The following is a 17,152-nucleotide window of genomic DNA, read 5'->3' on the forward strand; positions in this document are numbered from 1 at the left end:
CAGCTAATTTTACAGGTGAGGAAACTGAGGCCAACTCAGTTAAGTGACTTGCCTGGGGTCACACAGCTAGTAAGTGTCTCAGGCCAGATTTTACCTCAGAGAAATGAGTCTTCCTGACTCCAGGGCCCAACACTCTCTCTACTATATCACCTAGCTGCCCCCTGTGTATACATACATACTTGCACACATACATCCACACATATCTGCTAATGATTTGTGTGGATGTATCTTAAATCTGCGATTTTGTTAAATTATTTCAATTTTTTCCTTGTTGACTCTCTAGGGTTCTCTAAGTATACTATCATTCATTCAAAAAAAGCAAAAATTTAATTTTCTCTTTGCCTGTGCTTATTCCCTAGATTTCTAGGTTCAATATTAGTAGTGATGATGCACAGCCTTGCTTAACCCCTATTCTTATTGTAAAAGGCCTTTAACTTCTCTCCATTACATATGATGTTTGCTCTTGGCTATAGATAAATACTATTTATTATTGAATGTTTTATTTATTCCTATGAATTCTATAATTTTTTTTTTAGTGAGGCAATTGGGGTAAGTGACTTGCCCAGGGTCACACAGCTAGTAAGTGTTAAGTGTCTGAGGCCGGATTTGAACTCAGGTACTCCTGACTCAGGGCCGGTGCTCTATCTACTGCGCCACCTAGCTGCCCCCGAATTCTATAATTTTAAATAGAAATGAAACATTGGATTTTGTCCCAAAGGTTTTTAAGCATCTATTGAGTAATCATGTTTCATTTATATTATTAAAATGGTTTATTATATTGTAGTCCTTATGTTGAAACAGTTCTCCATTACTGGTATAAACCCAATCTCATAATACTGTATCATCCTTCTAATATGTTGCTCTAGCCTACTTGCTAATATTTTACTTAACATTTTTATTTAAAAGAGAATACTGCTCTATGGTTTTCTTGCTCTACTTTGTCCCTCCTTGATTTAGGTATCAAGACCATATTTGTATCATAGAAAGAGCTTGCTGGGGGGGGGGGGAGGGGCGGGGAGACAGCTAGGTGGTTCAGTGGGTAAAGCACCAGCCCTGGATTCAGGAGGACTTGAGTTCAAATCCAGCCTCAGATTCTTGACACTTACTAGCTGTGTGACCCCAGGCAAGTCACTTAGCCACGTTGGTATCGGTTTCCTCATCTGTAAAATTAGGTGGAGAAGAAATGGCAAGAGAGAGAGAGAGAGAGAGAGAGAGAGATTGCAACTGACTTCTTTTCTTATGCGGCAGTTTATATATTATTGGAATGATTTTTTTAAATTGTTTCTTCAGATTCCCTTGTGAAACCATCTGATCCTGGAATTTTTTTTCAATGGTGTTCATTTATGGGTTATTCAATTTATTTTTCTAAAGTTGGGTTATTTAAAGTCAATTTGTTTTTTTTCATTTATCTGGGTATTTTATATTTTTTGCTAAGCATTACCATTAATTTTTATGTTTCTGTCAAGGCCAACTTAAAAGCTATTCATGAATAAAGTGGAAGAATGTTCTCCTTCCTAGGGAGAGAAGGTTGAGAGACAATCAATATTCAAGAAAGGAATAGACGATGTCAATAAAACCCGGGGGACGTCCGATATCAATGAACAAATGCACAAAGTGTAGGTAATAAAACAAGGTGACCTAGAATGCCTGACATGAAGAGGTATATTTAGACTTCAAGGTATCACTAAGATCTGGTGGGATGGTTAGTAATGAATATAGAAACCAGAAGGAACAAGAATGGGGATGAGATTTGGAGAAGGGTCAGTAGAGGAAAAAAACAGAAGCAACACCCGTTAAGCCAAGTCCTCCTTAATCTTAATGCCTTCCCTCTGAAATTACCTCCAATTGCTCCTGGATCTATCTAGTAGTTTGTTTGCTTGTTGTCTAGTCACTAGATTCCTTGAGGGCAAAGATTGTCTTTTACCTCTTCGCGGAGTCCGGGGTTCTTAGTTGAGTACCTGGCTCACGCTAGACATTTAAATGTTTGTTGATTTGACTTGACTCAAGGGGAGTATGCTATTCATTACTGTTCAGCAACACGACAGAGACCTGCGGCTCAGCTTCTTCAGTGAACTGCGGGTATATGGCACAAGTTTTTCTACAAACCAATGGAAAGTGTGAAATTCCCTGCCTAGGCTGGGGAATATAATACTCTGGGTGGACAGAAAAACACGCTTCAAAGCCCCACACACTTTGGTGCTTTGTGCTTTGATGGACTCCTGAGGGCTGTTTTCTTTCCCCCGCCCCCACCTCCTTTGTGTAATTGGGCCTCAAGAAGGGAGGATTCCGCTAGATGGCACTAAAGCACCCGGGGCGTGATTGATATCACAGTCTCCGCCCCCCAGCTCCGCCCCCTTTCTCCTTTCCTCCTAGTCTTCTCCCTCTTTCCGTCCCCTGGGCGGACAGCTGGAGTCGCTGCCGGGCTTCTGGGCGGTAATCTAGCACCCAGTACTTCCTCCTGCCCCGCCGTCAACTTCCCCCGCAGGTGGGTGCTTGCCCAGGTGTCGCCAGCGAGGCGGAGCCCACCTCCCCGCTCCCGGGCCCGCGAGACTCCGCTGCGGAGGTGGGGCCTTAGGCGCCTGCATCTCCCGCCGCTCCTCCTCCTGCCTAGACGCCTGGCCTTTTGCCGCGGAGGGGGCTCTCTCCTCCCTTGCCCTCCCCGCCCGGCTCCAGTCCCTAACAGAAGCGTGAAAGGGAGAGTGTGAGCTAGGTCTCCGCCGGCACGCTGCCGCAGGCCCCGGGGGGGGCCGTGGGTATAAGGAGGCTGGGAGGAGCGAGCGGTCAGGTGAGCCCCGGGGGGGGGGGGGGTTGCCACCGGGTTGCAGCTTGTGCTGGAGGAAGAAACTGCTTAAAGGCAAACTACCACCATCCTACCATTCCCTGGTAGGCCAGGGAAGGGGCGTTCCATTTTTGTCCGGGTTTGCTTGTTTCAGGGTCCAATCCGCCCCTTTCCTCCCCAGCTCCAATCCAAGAGGGCCATAGGGCTGCACGCGCTCGGGTCCCCTTGACCTTGACCTCGGCTCCTCACTAGGTGAAGCGTGGGAGGCGCGTGCTAAACCCCAAGGGCCAGGTTTCCAAGCCTGGAGTCTTAGCCAAAGAGCTCCTCTTAGAAGCGGAGGAAGTGAGAGACCTTGCTGTGTTGACAGCAAGATTGCTTGGCCTATTTGTCAATTTTATCTTCAGAGAACTCTTTGTTTATACATTACCTTCCTCTCCCAGGGAGTCATCCTTTAAAAACACACACACACACACACACACACACAAATTTAAAACTGGGAGAAGGGGAAACAACCCAATATAACATTTATTCAGCAATTTCACTGAACTAAACATTGGAGATGCAAAGAAATGAAAGGGGGAAAGAACCCAACTAGGCCCTGCCTTCAAGAAGCTTACATTCTGGGGCAGCTAGGTGGTGCAGTGGATAGAGCACCGGCCCTGGAGTCAGGAGTACCAGAGTTCAAATCTGGTCTCAGACACTTAACACTTACTAGCTGTGTGACCCTGGGCAAGTCAGTTAACCCCAATTGCCTCACTTAAAAAAAAAATTAAAAAAAGTCTTAGAGCACTGAGAATAGGGGCTCACTCACTGTGCCCTGGGTCAAACTACTAAAGTGTGTTAGAGAAGAGTGTTCCTGGCTCAGCCTTCTCTCCGACACACCAGGTTGCCTCTCACTTTTTTTTTTACTACAAAGTATTCTATTACATTCATATACCACAATTTATTTAGCCATTCCTTGGTTGATTAACATCTCCTTTATAGGGTTTGTGGGTTGGTTTTTTGTTTTGTTTTGCTAGTACAAAAAGTGCTGATAATATTTTGGTGTGTTAGAGATCTTTTTATTTTTGACATCCTTAGAGCAGGTGCCTAAAGGTAGGATCTCTGGGTCCAAGGGTATATGGCCATATCGTCACTTTCTTAGCATGGTTCTACTGCCTTTCCCTTTTCACTGAACCTCACTAACTTTGCTTGAAAAAGACAGGCAACTATGTAAAAGAGAATATGAGTTTGTGTGAAATACCACTTCTGTTGGACTTTTGAACAGTATATGTGCTGGGAAGAACACTGAATTTGGACAGTCCTGGCTCCCAGTCTTTCTAGCTATGTGAGCATGTACAAGTCAAGTAATTTTGCTGAATTTCAGTTAACTCCTTATGATAATATTGATGCTACTGATTGCACAGAGTTGTTGTGAGGGAAACACTTCACAAAATTTCATGCACTGGAGACACTGGATCATAAAGTTTCATGGTAGTGAGTCAAGTAGTATGGAAAGAACAGTGAATTTGGAGCCAAAAGACCAGGTTTAAATCTGGGTTCTGGGAAAATAACTGCTCTGTGCCTCAATTTTCTCATCTGTAAAATTATTTTAATATCATTTCCTACAAAAGTTGATGCAAAGCAATTGCCACAAGAAAGAGGAAAATGGAGCTCTCTGTTGTTTAATTGAGTCATCCAAAGGCTGGTTGGTAGGTAGTTGCCTTCCTTCTCTCACTAGACAATCACATCAAGAAGCAGTCAGTCCTTTCTTCTCAGTCATCTAAAAAGATGATCATTAACCCAAGTTCTACCTCACACATGAAGCCTTCCTTCATTTACTTTTGCCTGAACTTGGACAGCACACTTTGTTTATCACTTAAAATTTAGAGCATAATTCTGTATTGTCATATTGCTTAGTGAGTATCACTTTTCTTGGCTCCCCAATTAATGATCTTTTTGAGGTTCAGGACCATAGGTTATATTTCTTCTTTAACCCCCAGTTTAGCACCGGGCATATTCCTGCACTCAAATGTCAACAGATTACTTCAAAGTCAGTAATATTTTTCTCTAATTCTTCCATCCTCACTTTTAAAAGAATAGACTATCTACAATCATATGAAAAAATGCTCTAGATCACTATTGATCAGAGAAATGCACATTAAAACAACTCTGAGGTATCACCTCACACCTATCAGAGTGGCAAATATAACAAAAATGGAAAATATTGGATGTTGGAGGGGATATGGGAAAGCTGGGATGCTAATCCACTGTTAGTGGAGTTGTAAAAAGATCCAACCATTCTGGAGACCAATCTGTAACTATGCCCAAAGGGCTATAGAACTGTACATACCCTTTGATCCAGCAACACCTCTGCTAGGTTTCTATCCCAAAGACATCTCCCAAAAGAGAAAAAGACCTATTGTACAAAAAATATTTATAGCAGCTCTTTTTGTGCTAGCTAAGAATTGGAAATCAAAGGAATGCCTATCAATTGGGGAATGGCTAAACAAGCTATGGTATATGATTGTGATGGAATATTATTGTGCTATAAGAAATGACAAGCAAGATTTCAGAAAGGTCTGGAAAACTTGTATGAACTGATGTATAATGAAATAAGCAGAACCAGGAGAATGTGGTGCACAGTGACAGCAATATTGTTTGGTGAAGAACTATGAATGACAACTATTCTCAGCAATACAATGATCCAACACAATCCCAAAGGACTAATAATGAAGTGTGAAATATTTTTGATGACTAGCCTAATTTTGGGGGCTGAAGCTGACCGGAGGACTAATCTGGGGACTTTTGACTATTTGTCTATCTGACTTCGTTAATTTAATGTGGGCCGTTTATAAAGTTCCACCACACTGCTCCACTCCCAAATTGATAAGCACAGGATTAAGAAGCCTCTTAACTAAATAATCAAAGCAGAGTTTATTTATGACATACTATTTCAAATTAGGAATACAGGGAAATAAAGTGTACAACCTGACTGCTTTCCTGTGGTCTCTTTCCACTGCTCTCTTTCCCACCTGCTGCGCTTAGAACTTCTTGAATACAATAAGGGCCTTAGCTGCCTCCGGCCTCAGGGCACGTTACACTTTCCCTGGTTTGGATTAAGGCCTGTAACCTTGTCAGCCCGGTCTCTCCTTTTCTGAACCGAACTCTCCTCTGTCCTTGTCCGGGCTTCCCTCCAGTCAGCCTCTCTCCTAGTCCGTCCTCGAGTCTCCTCTAGTCTGTCCTCTTCTAGTCAGCCCCCCTTCTTTCTCTTCTGTCCTTGCTCCTTCTTTTTCTAGTCCGTCTCCCTCTAGTCTCTTTCCTTCCTCTAGTCAGCCGTTCTCTCCTTAATCTTGTCTCTCTATCTAGTCCGTCTCCCTCTAGTCTCCTTCCTTCTTTTTCTATCTAACTCCCAGGTCTATATATACCTTTTCTTCTCTCCACTCAAATCTCGGGGCTTCCTTCGCCCCCACAGACCAAGCTAATCCGCCATCCAGAGCTGCAGCTGGGGGGGGGGGGGGTGCTCTCGAGCCTTATGCCTCAGCGCAGGCCATCTGGGATCCTTCAGAGAGCTCCGCTCAGGTCGGAGGGAGCTGGGGGCTTTTTTTTTCCCCCACAGCTGTCTGACCTGGCGTCTTGTATAGCCCACGGGGCTTTTTTGCTCAGCTGAAGCTGAGGAGGAGGTGGAGAGACCCTGAGGGCCTAAGGCTTTCCAATCTCAGCCTAAAGGTAGGGTCCCCAAATCAAAATAAATTTCCACAGAAGCATGCTATACACCTCCAAAGAAAGAACTGATATTGATTGAACACACGGTGAAGCATACTATTTTTCATTTTTTTTCTTTTATTCAAGTTTTCTTATACAAAATGACTGATATAGTAATGTTTTAAGTAGTAGCACATGTATAACCTATAATTAATGCTTGCCACCTTGGGAAGGAGGAAGGTGAAGGAGGGAAAGAGGGATAGAATTTGGAACTCAAAACTTTAAATAAAAATGTTTATTTAAAAAAAGAAGAAACATTTGAGATAGGTCTTGAAGGATGGCCAGATGCAGAAGAAGACAGTCATTCTTGTAACTGCATTGGCATAAACAAAGATATGAATCAATCAATCAATCGATAGGTCAAAAGTATTTAAGTGCTTCCTATGTGTCACACCCTGTGTAGGTGCTGGGGGTATAAAGGACAGAGGTGTACCTTATTTACTACTGTACCCTTCTTAGTGACTAAGAAAGCAACCAAAGAAATGTGTTTTCTGATCATGTCTATTACATTTTCCCTCCTTCAAGAATTATTAAGGAAATCCCGATGAGTCTGCTCCACCTTGCAACCAGACATCCGATTCTCCAAGTGCTTCGTGAATCAGGATTGAAGGCTCCTCCTGCCCATAAAACGTTAAAGATTTGTGTAGCAATGTCTCGTCCAAGTTCAAGTAAGAGAACTTTATAGCTGTTCAGCTTATTTCATCTTCTACATGAATTTTAAAAGATATGAAAATTGTGATGGTTTATCAGAGTGGCCTAGGGAAATTCAATAAACTATGTGCAAGGCATTGTGCTCAGCTCTAGGAATTCAAATTGAGGCAAAATACAAGTCCCTGCCCTTCAGGAGCTTACAATCTAATGAGGTTTAATGGTAAAACTGGCTAAACTGGCTCTAGAGAAAACTGAAAATGCAGGCATCTTTGTTTTCATAGCCCCCACATGACTGTCTGTGCCCAGTACCATCCTAACCCAACCCTCCACCATTTCCTAGAATCCAAGAACTTGTTTTCAGTCATTTATACCTTGATGTGGATTTAATTCAATGTGTTAGCTCTCCCACATATATTTACATTTAATACCTTTTTCCCTAAGTGTGAAATGAAAGCCAGTTAAAGGAATTTCTGGTGTCAGTAGGGCAGTATTGGGATTGTGTGTGTATGTAGGTAGGTAGGTATAGATATATACACATACACGTATATATAGACTTATATATATAAATTATATCGTTATCCATATATAAATTATATTATATATAATATATATTTCTATATATAAAAATAAGGGTGGCTAGGTGGCACAGTGGATAAAGTATTGGCCCTAGAATCAGGAGGACCTGAGTTGAAATGTCACCTCAGACATTTACCAGCTGTGTGACCATGCGCAAGTCACTTAACCTCAACTGCCTTAAACATCTGGGGCCATCTCTAGTCATCCTGATCTATATCTTGTCACTGGACCCAGATGGCTCTGGAGGAAAGAGCGAGGTTGGTGACCTGACACAGCCCTCCCTCACTTAAAAATCAAATTCACTGCAAGTCATAACATCACCCAGATATCATGGTCCTCTTAGAGAATGAAGGACAAACAACAACATATATAATACATATATATTATATATAATCTCAATTAAATTGGGATTTTAATTGTCCTTCAAGGTTAAAGAATTTGCCCCAAGTCACCCTGATAGTGACAGAAGCAGAAGTACAACCCAGGGTACCTCCTCTCAGTTCTATGTTCTTTCTATCATATTATTTCCCTTTTTTCTCCAAGTCATCTGAGAAGTTTATTTTTGTTTGTTTAAGATTTTATGAATCAGGGCATCTAGGTGGCACAGTGGATAGAGCACCAGCCCTGGAGTCAGGAGTACCTGAGTTCAAATCCGACCTCAGACACTTAACACTTACTAGCTGTGTGACCCTGGGCAAGTCACTTAACCGCAATTGCCTCACTAAAAAAAAAAAAAAAGATTTTACAAATCTTTAACATAACCAGATTTGAAACCTAGTCATCAAAGAATCAAATAATTTGCTCCAGGACTATAAGAGGAGTTCAGTCCTCTCTCTCCTTGACAGAAGAGCAGGCATTTCCATTTTATTTTTGTTCACACAATGTACAAAGTGGTAGGGCAGGGAAGCAGTAAGATAGAGTCAGTATATACAACTGTACTGGATTTGAGACATTTCTAATTGCAGAGTAATTTTTTTTTAGATTAAAATGCATGAGCCTGATGATAAGGTATGTGTCCTAAATGTTAGGTTTTAGAACTACAGGAAATGGGCACATCTGGCTATGTGGTTATGTGTGCATATGAATAATACATTGAGTTTATCTTTTTTCTGCCTCCTTGTTTTTTAGACATGGCTGATTTTCGGAAATTCTTTGCCAAGGCAAAGCATATAGCCATTATTACAGGGGCTGGGGTCAGTGCTGAAAGTGGAGTACCAACGTTCAGAGGGCCTGGTGGTTTCTGGAGAAAATGGAAAGCTGAGGTTGGTATTACATTTAGAAGTTTAAGAGTGTTTTGTAACTAGACTGGTCACTGATCATGTTCAGCAATTGAGGTGGGCTTTCTCTTAATTTTAGTATTAGCCCTGTGTTTTGGGTGAGACTGATCCAGTGACCCAGGCTTAGGTTTGAAATGAAGAATACAAAACAAAGGATATGAACAGGCAGTTTATAAAAGAAGAAATAAAAATTATCAACCATCATTTATATATACATACATATATATGTTTTAACCTTGAGATACCACTACTAAGCATATACTCACTCCCATTCCCCAAAGAGGCAAAAAAAATCAGATGTAAAGGTATTGCTAGATACAAAAATATTTATAGCTACACATATCGGTGTGGAAAAAACCTGAAAATAAAATTAGTTCAGTCATGTCTGACTTTATAAAGTGACGCCATTTAGGGTTTTCTTGGCAAAGATACTAAAATGGTTTGCCATTTCCTCCTCTGGTTCATTTTACATATGAGGAAACTGAAGTAAACAGAGTTAAGCGATTTGCCCAGAGCCACACAGCTAGTAAAAGTCAGAGGCCAGGTCTGAACTCATAAAGAAGAGTCTGTAAGACTACCTAAAGGTACTGGCTAAAACTGTAATGGAATTTTACCATAAGAAATGACAAAAAGGATCAATTCAGAGAACATTGTAAAGACTTATATGAATTGATATAGAGTGAAATGAGCAGAAGCCGGAAAGTAATTTATACAATGACTACATGGAAAGACTTGAAAATTCTTGAAGAATCAATGTACCAGGGCAGGTAGGTGGTGCAGTGGATAAAGCACAGGCCCTGGATTCAGGAGAACCTCAGTTCAAATGTGGCCTCAGACACTTGACACTAGCTATGTGACTCTGGGCAAGTCATTTAACCCTCATTGCCCCGCAAAAAAAAAAAAAAGAAAGAATGAATGAAAGAAAGGAAAAGAAAAGAAAAATCACAACTCAAGACATTCTCCTGATGTCATTGGTCCTCTGAGAATGAAGGACAAACAACAACAATGGACTAGAGGTGACAAAAGATATACATATTTCAGACAGACCAGTGTGCAAATTTGTTTTGTTTGATTAGACTTAGTTGTTACAAGGAAGGATTATTATTTGGGGGTGGAAGGTTGAGTTGAACTAAGCGAGTAATAATATTTGGGGGGGGTAAGGATATGAATGAAAAGAGTGTCAATAAAACACAAATACACAGAGGAAAGCAGCAGGCAGTTCAGGAGAAGAAATAAATAATGGTAAGTACTATTGTGCTTACTAAATTTACTATATATTTTATTAATTTCTTTCACTTGTCAAGCATTTATTTTCTCTTTTACCTTCCCCTTTCATTTAGGAAAAAAAACTCTTCTAACAAATCAATATACAAAAAAAGTAGTATGTAAATAATTTTATATACAACATTTTTTTTTTTTAGTGAGGCAGTTGGGGTTAAGTGACTTGTCCAGGGTCACACAGCTAGTAAGTGTTAAGTGTCTGAGGCCGGATTTGAACTCAGGTACTCCTGACTCCAGGGCCAGTGCTTTATCCACTGCGCCATCTAGCTGCCCCACAACCTTCTTTTCTATCCTTTACATAAAGAATATATTTATGCTTAAATTCATAATAATTTTATAGTTAATAAGGTAATGAGCTGATTTTAAAATTACTGTTATTAAAAATAGTTTTTTTACAATTAATATTTAAATATAGCTCAGATTATGGAGAACCTTGAGGAGTTTAAAATTTGTGCTGTAGGCAATGGGAAACTATTTAATTTTTTTTTAGCAAGATAAGAGCATAAGCAAAGAAATGTGTTAGGAAGATTTATTAGATTAGAATGAGGAAATATTGCAGACAGGAATTACTAGTTAGGAGATATTTAAATAGTACATACTAAAGTGATAAAACTATGAACAAAACAGTACTGGTGAAAATGGAAAGGAAGAGATGGCTAGAAGAGCAATTTGGGGGGGGGGTGTTCTTTTTGTATTTAAACAAAAACAGTCTGTATTCAGACCATCAGTTCCTTCTCTGGGGATGGATACTATTTTTCATCATAAGTCCTTTAGAGTTGTCTTGGATCATTGTATTGTTGAAAATAGTTAAGTCATTCACAACTGATTATCTTACAATATTGCTGTTACTTCGCATACATTACATTTCACTTTGGATCAGCTCATGTAAGTCTTTCCAAGTTTTTCTGAGAGCATCCTGTTGATCATTTCTTGTAGCACAATAGTATTCCATCATAATCACATACCACAATTTGTTCAGCCATCCCCCAATTAATGGGCATCCCCTCAATTTCCAATTCTTTACCACCAGAAAAGAGTAGCTATAAATATTTTTGTACATAGAGGTCCTTTTCCTTTTTTGAAATTTTTTTGGACATAGACCTAGTAGTGTAGGTCAAAGAGCATGTATGATTTTATGGCCCTTTGGGTATAGTTCCAAATTGCTCTACAGAATGGTTAAATCAGTTTACAACACTACCAACAGTGCATTAATGTCTTGTTTTTCTCACATCCCCTCCAGTATTTACCTTCTTCTTCTGTCTTATCAGCCAGTCCAATAGATATGAGGTAGTATCCCAGAATTGTTTTGATTTGCATCTCTTCAATCAATAATGAGTTAGAGGATTTTTTTTCATATGACTATAGATACCTTTGATTACTTTATCTGAAAACTGTTCATATCCAGAAGTTATTTTGAAGGAAGAATCAGGACAACTTGATAACAAATTGGATGTGTTGGAAGCAAAGGATAAGCTTGAGAAAAGAGCCAAATATAACAGGTTTGGGGCTTTTAAGTATCTAAGGGAGTGATGGTAACATTGAAGAAGTAAGAAAAGAGAACCGGTTTTCTAAGGAAAAAAATATTTTTATTTTAGACATAATGAATATGTGATAGAAAATGGACAAAACCAGAAATAATCCTGGAAGATTGCAGAGTGAAAGGCTAGAGGAATAACTGCTAGATCCCCCTCAAAAATAACAGGAAAATATCAAGAGAGACATACCAAAACAATTTTAGAAGTCATAGCAGCAACATCAAAAGAAAAATCCCAAGGGATATGGTTCAATGGAAAACAAACACCCAAGAAATGAAAGGAAGAACTCAAATTATTTTTTTAAGTCATGAGAAGAATTAAAAGCAGGATTCAATATTTTCTTTTAAATCCCCTGAAGATTATAGAACTGATGGCAGCTAAAAAATCACAAGGGGAGGGAGGGCAGCTAGGTGGCGCAGTGGATAAAGCACTGGCCCTGGATTCAGGAGGAAAGAGTTCAAATCTGAACTCAGACACTTGACACTTACTAGCTGTGTGACCCTGGGCAAATCATTTAACCCTGATTGCCACCCCCCCCCCAAAAAAAAATTACAAGGGGAAAATGTCAAGGCTCAGGCAAATAGAGACTGGCATGAATTTGAAACTATCAATAGGTGAGAGGAAAAGCAGGATTAGTGGAGAGGGAAAAGAATAAGTGCCTCAGCTACTCTGGGCCCAACCGCCCAATGTATGTATTGTTATGTATACATAACACTTTATAGAATTTTTTAAAATCTTAATTATCAGTTTTATAAACATCAACATGAGCATCTCATGTGCAAAGAATAACATAAAAAGACATGAAATTGTGAATCTATTATGTATAGCTTATTTTTTAATGTTCTATATTAAGCTTAACATGGTAGTACCAACATTTTCCTATTTGTCTGTGCCCCCTTCTGAATGTCCTCCTACTCATTTATGTAATTATCAAATGGTTCGTGGGCACTTTTTTTTTACATCATTATTATTATTCCCATTGTTCAGTTGTGCCCTACTCTTTGTGACTTTGTGGATCATAGCACACTAGTACTGTCCATGGAGTTTTCTTGGCAAAGATACTGGAGTGGTCTGCCATTTCCTTCTCCAGTGACTACTCCCATTATCCCCTCATAACCAGACTCCTCCCTTCCCTCCCCCCCCCAATCAAAAAGAGAAAATGGAAGCCATAGCTCATGACAAGTAATTATAGTCAATCGAAACAAATTTGGCTGGAAGGGACCTCAGAGGCCATCTAGTGCATGTCTGAACAATGTGTGTTTAATATTGCTCTCATAGTCTACCACCTCTGCCAAGAGGTGGTTCCCAATGGGAAGCATGGAGTCCATGATACTACAGAAGAATGTTATGTTCTTAGAAGGAAGTGTAAAAAAATTAATTATTAATAACTATATCTAACCTGGAAAAATTGTATAATTGGATTTATAAAAAATTATAACTATATGACAAATTATAACTGGGCTGTAAGTCCTGCTTCGGTCGCCATTCAAATGTAGAAATATTTTGAATTGACTAGCCTAGTTTCGGGGGCTAATGCTGACTGGAGGACTAATCGGGGACTTTTGACTATTGACTAGCTATCTGACTGCTATTTAATGTGGGCCGTTTATAAAGTTCCACCACACTGCTCCACTCCCAAAATTGATAAACTAAAGATTAAGAAGCCTCTTAACTAAATAATCAAAGCAGAGTTTATTTATGAGATACTATTTAAATTAGGAATACAGGGAAATAAAGTGTACAACCTGACTGCTTTCCTGTGGTCTCTTTCCACTGCTCTCTTTCCCACCTGCTGCGCTTAGAACTTCTTGAATACAATAAGGGCCTTAGCCGCCTCCAGACTCAGGGCACGTTACACTTTCCCTGGTTTGTATTAAGGCCTGTAACCTTGTCAGCCCCATCTCTCCTTTTCCGAACCGAACTCTCCTCTGTCCTTGTCCGCACTCCCCTCTAGTCAGCCCCCCTCCTCTAGTCCTCCTTCCCCTCGGCTACCTCCCAGGTCTATATATACCTTTTCTTCTCTCCACTCAAATCTCGGGGCTTCCTGCGCCCCCACAGACCAAGCTAATCTGCTAGCCACGGCCGTAGCTGGTGGGGGGGGGGGGGGCAGGGTGTGCTCGAGCAGCTCGTGTCTCAGCACAGGCTCTCGAGATCTTTCGGATAGCTCCGCTCAGGTCCGAGGGAACTGGGGGCTTTTTTTCTTCCCCCAGCTGTCTGACCTGGCGTCTTGTACAGCCCACGGGGCTTTATGGCTCAGCTGAAGCAGAGGGGGAGGGGAAGAGACCCTGAGGGCCTAAGGTTTTCTAATCTCAGCCTAAAGGTAGGGTCCCCAAATCAAAATAAATTTCCACAGAAGAAAACAAAAGAAACCCTTGAAGAAACTAGCCTTAACCCCAAAGGAATGTGTACATCTAAAGAGTCACTTTTGATGCAGATCTCTCCTACCAGCTCTTTGCTGGTTCAGTGTGAAGACAAGGTCTTTTTTTTCTTTCTCCTGTCCTGACACTCTTCGTGGTTCTGTCTCCTGGAGTCTTCACAGTGTGAGATGAGTGGAACTTGAAACTTAATAGGGATAAATGTCATCTTATTTGGTTCTTTATATGATGGTAGCCTATTTTTTAAAATTTTGGATTCTGCCATCCCTTCGTGGTTTTTACCAATTCCATATTGGACCAACATACCATGTGTGCCTTAATCCTAGTCTTTGACACAGATTTTGAATAGCACGGATCAAAGATAGGTCCCTGAGGTCATTTACCAGAGACTTCTTTCTAGGTTGACAAGGATATATTCAGCCAATTCCGTTTTATTTATAGATTCTGACAAATCAAACTGTCAGTCATTTAAATAATTTAATGATTATTTCAAACTGTGATCTATGTGGATGCTTTCTCTGTCCATAGACATCACAGTCCTCTACTACTCGTAGACAGTTGGGAAGTGGCAAAACAAGCTTGCTGTTACATCAGAGGTTCTTAACCTTTTAAAAATATTTTGCAATATAATTAATTTCCTTTATAATCCTATGTATTTTTGTATGCATTTAAAAACATTATGGAGAAAGTTCATAAGCTTCAGCAAACTGCTAGAGGGGCCTATGACACACACAAAAGGTCTATGGATAGAGAAAGCATCCACATAGATCATAGGTGGCTAAATAAATAAATGAATGAATGAATGAATAAAAATATGGAGATGAGGCTGACTGATCACTTGTGATTTCCCCTCTAGGATTTAGCCACCCCTGAGGCCTTTATGCTGAATCCTTCTCTGGTATGGGAGTTCTACCACTACCGGAGGGAAGTGATGCTGAGCAAACATCCCAACCCAGCCCACATAGCAATTGCTGCATGTGAGAAACGGCTGAGTGTTCAAGGAAGGCGTGTGGTGGTCATCACTCAGAACATTGATGAGCTCCATTGCAAAGCAGGCACCAAGAACCTCCTGGAACTTCATGGTAAGGAGTCTGTCCTAGTCAAGGAGATCTGTTCAGCTGTGTGCCATGATTTGGATAATATGCATTTTCATCTGCTTTATTCTTCCATTAAGGATGGTTAACCGGATCTCTTGAAAAATTAACATAATCAGTCATTAGCACTTAAGTTTAAATGACTAATAAGGAGTAATCGTTTAAGTTTTTGAAGAGCATTTGCATCTTTTTTTGCATTTGCATTTTAAGAAGGAATAATGCCAAGGAAATAAGTGAGTCAGTAGTAGGAATGGGTATTTCAAGTGGGCAGGCAAAATTTAGGTCGGCCCTAGTAGCAAATAGAAGTGAGGCTTGTACATTGCCTCACTCCCTCATTCTTCTGAGATCAGCTAAATTACTGAGTACTTATAATATGCTAATTACTAAGTACTTACACAAGCCTACTATGTGCCTAGCACTAAAAGAACTGGGTTTTTGTGTGCTCTTTTTATTTTCGTGTAGTGACATGGAATGTAAACAATGGGAAAGGCATTCTGCCAAAGAATTCTTTTCCTCTCTACCATAATTGTTTCTTGTTCCAAAGTAACATTGTTGAACTTTTTCTTTGAGCAAAACCTTATTTTAATAGTCAAAGTTGTCATTTTTTTAAAAATCCCCATTTAGAACATTTATCAAATATGGTCCCTGCCGAGGGAGTTAAATCTAGTTAGAGAGACAAGGCATATATATATATATATTTATGTATGTATGTATATGTTTGAAATGTTTAACATTTTTCAGTGATCTGGATAAATACATAGATGTGACTGTTTATTTTTCAGATATCACAAAGCTGGGATGAATAGCTAACATCCTAAGTGAGATGGTCAGGATCCAAAAAGTCCTTGACAAGTTAGAAATTAGACTGAATATAATAAGATGAAATCCAATATGGGTGAATGCAAAGTCTTGCATTTGAATATGACACAAATATTAGATGGAAGTTAATAAACATTATTAAGCTCATCACCCCAAAATGTCATCATTAACTCAGGTTAGATGTCAATACCTTCTCAGATGCCTCTCCTTTCTGATTGGAGTGCTGAAGGGTGGAGTAAAGGCCCAAAGCCTTCCTTTGTAGAGGCCTCCTTTTATTATGTATTTATTGGGGGGGGGGGGGCTTCAGAATTTTCCAGCTCACTCTTTATTTTCCATCAGCTGCTCTTCTTGGTTACCATTCCTCCACAATCATGCCCCGTCACAGGTAACCTCTGGCACTCACTCACACACACACACACACACACACACACACACACACCTGTTTTCTTTTGTGTATTGCCTTTCCTTATTAGATTGTAAGCTCCTTGTGGGCAGTGACTCTTTTTTTCTTTTTTGCATTCCCGGTGCTTAGCACAGTGCCTGGCACATAGTAGGTGCTTAATAATGTCTGCTGACCGTGACGATGATTGTGCCTATGAGGGGCCCACACTCTAGCAGTTACATGGAAGGCCAGGTAGAATGGGGGAGTGATGGAGGAGAGAGGGCCGTATTGCAGGAAGCCAACCCAAGCCTTCTTGGGTTTATTTGACAGTGATGACTTCGAAGGCCCTGACAGTAGCTGATCTCCAAGCTCCCTGCTGGCTTTGGCATCCTGTGTTCAGAAAGAGGATTACTTTACACCTCATCAAGAATTGTGATCATTGTTTGATTTCTGTTTTTCAGGCAGCTTATTTAAAACTCGATGCATCAGTTGTGGAAATGTGACAGAGAATTACAAGAGTCCAATCTGCCCAGCTTTAGAAGGAAAAGGGTAATTACACTATGCTGTTAAAAACAAAGAATAAAGGGTATATGCTATAACACTGTTACCCTCTTCTTAGTAGATGGAAAGGGGGTCATT

The 17,152-nt window shown here is 40.3% G+C and overlaps 1 protein-coding gene across 2 annotated transcripts in view; it reads left to right on the forward strand.

The window, feature by feature from the left end:
- The first annotated feature begins 2,360 nt into the window (after positions 1–2,360).
- SIRT5 (sirtuin 5) overlaps positions 2,361–17,152 on the forward strand; it is a 29,463-nt gene continuing 14,671 nt past the window's right edge. Inside the window, exons 1-5 of one of the 2 annotated variants that reach the window (XM_043979340.1) lie at positions 2,361–2,485; positions 7,049–7,191; positions 8,879–9,012; positions 15,075–15,300; positions 16,975–17,062. In XM_043979340.1, the coding sequence (XP_043835275.1) occupies positions 7,068–7,191; positions 8,879–9,012; positions 15,075–15,300; positions 16,975–17,062 (572 nt within the window). In that variant the 5' untranslated portion in view covers positions 2,361–2,485; positions 7,049–7,067. Of the gene's footprint in view, positions 2,486–2,656; positions 2,786–7,048; positions 7,192–8,878; positions 9,013–15,074; positions 15,301–16,974; positions 17,063–17,152 lie in introns of those variants that run through there. The other variant, XM_043979339.1, reaches the window with a different exon arrangement.

Source organism: Dromiciops gliroides, chromosome 1, assembly GCF_019393635.1.
Source record: "Dromiciops gliroides isolate mDroGli1 chromosome 1, mDroGli1.pri, whole genome shotgun sequence".
Classification (NCBI taxonomy): Eukaryota; Metazoa; Chordata; class Mammalia; order Microbiotheria; family Microbiotheriidae; genus Dromiciops; species Dromiciops gliroides.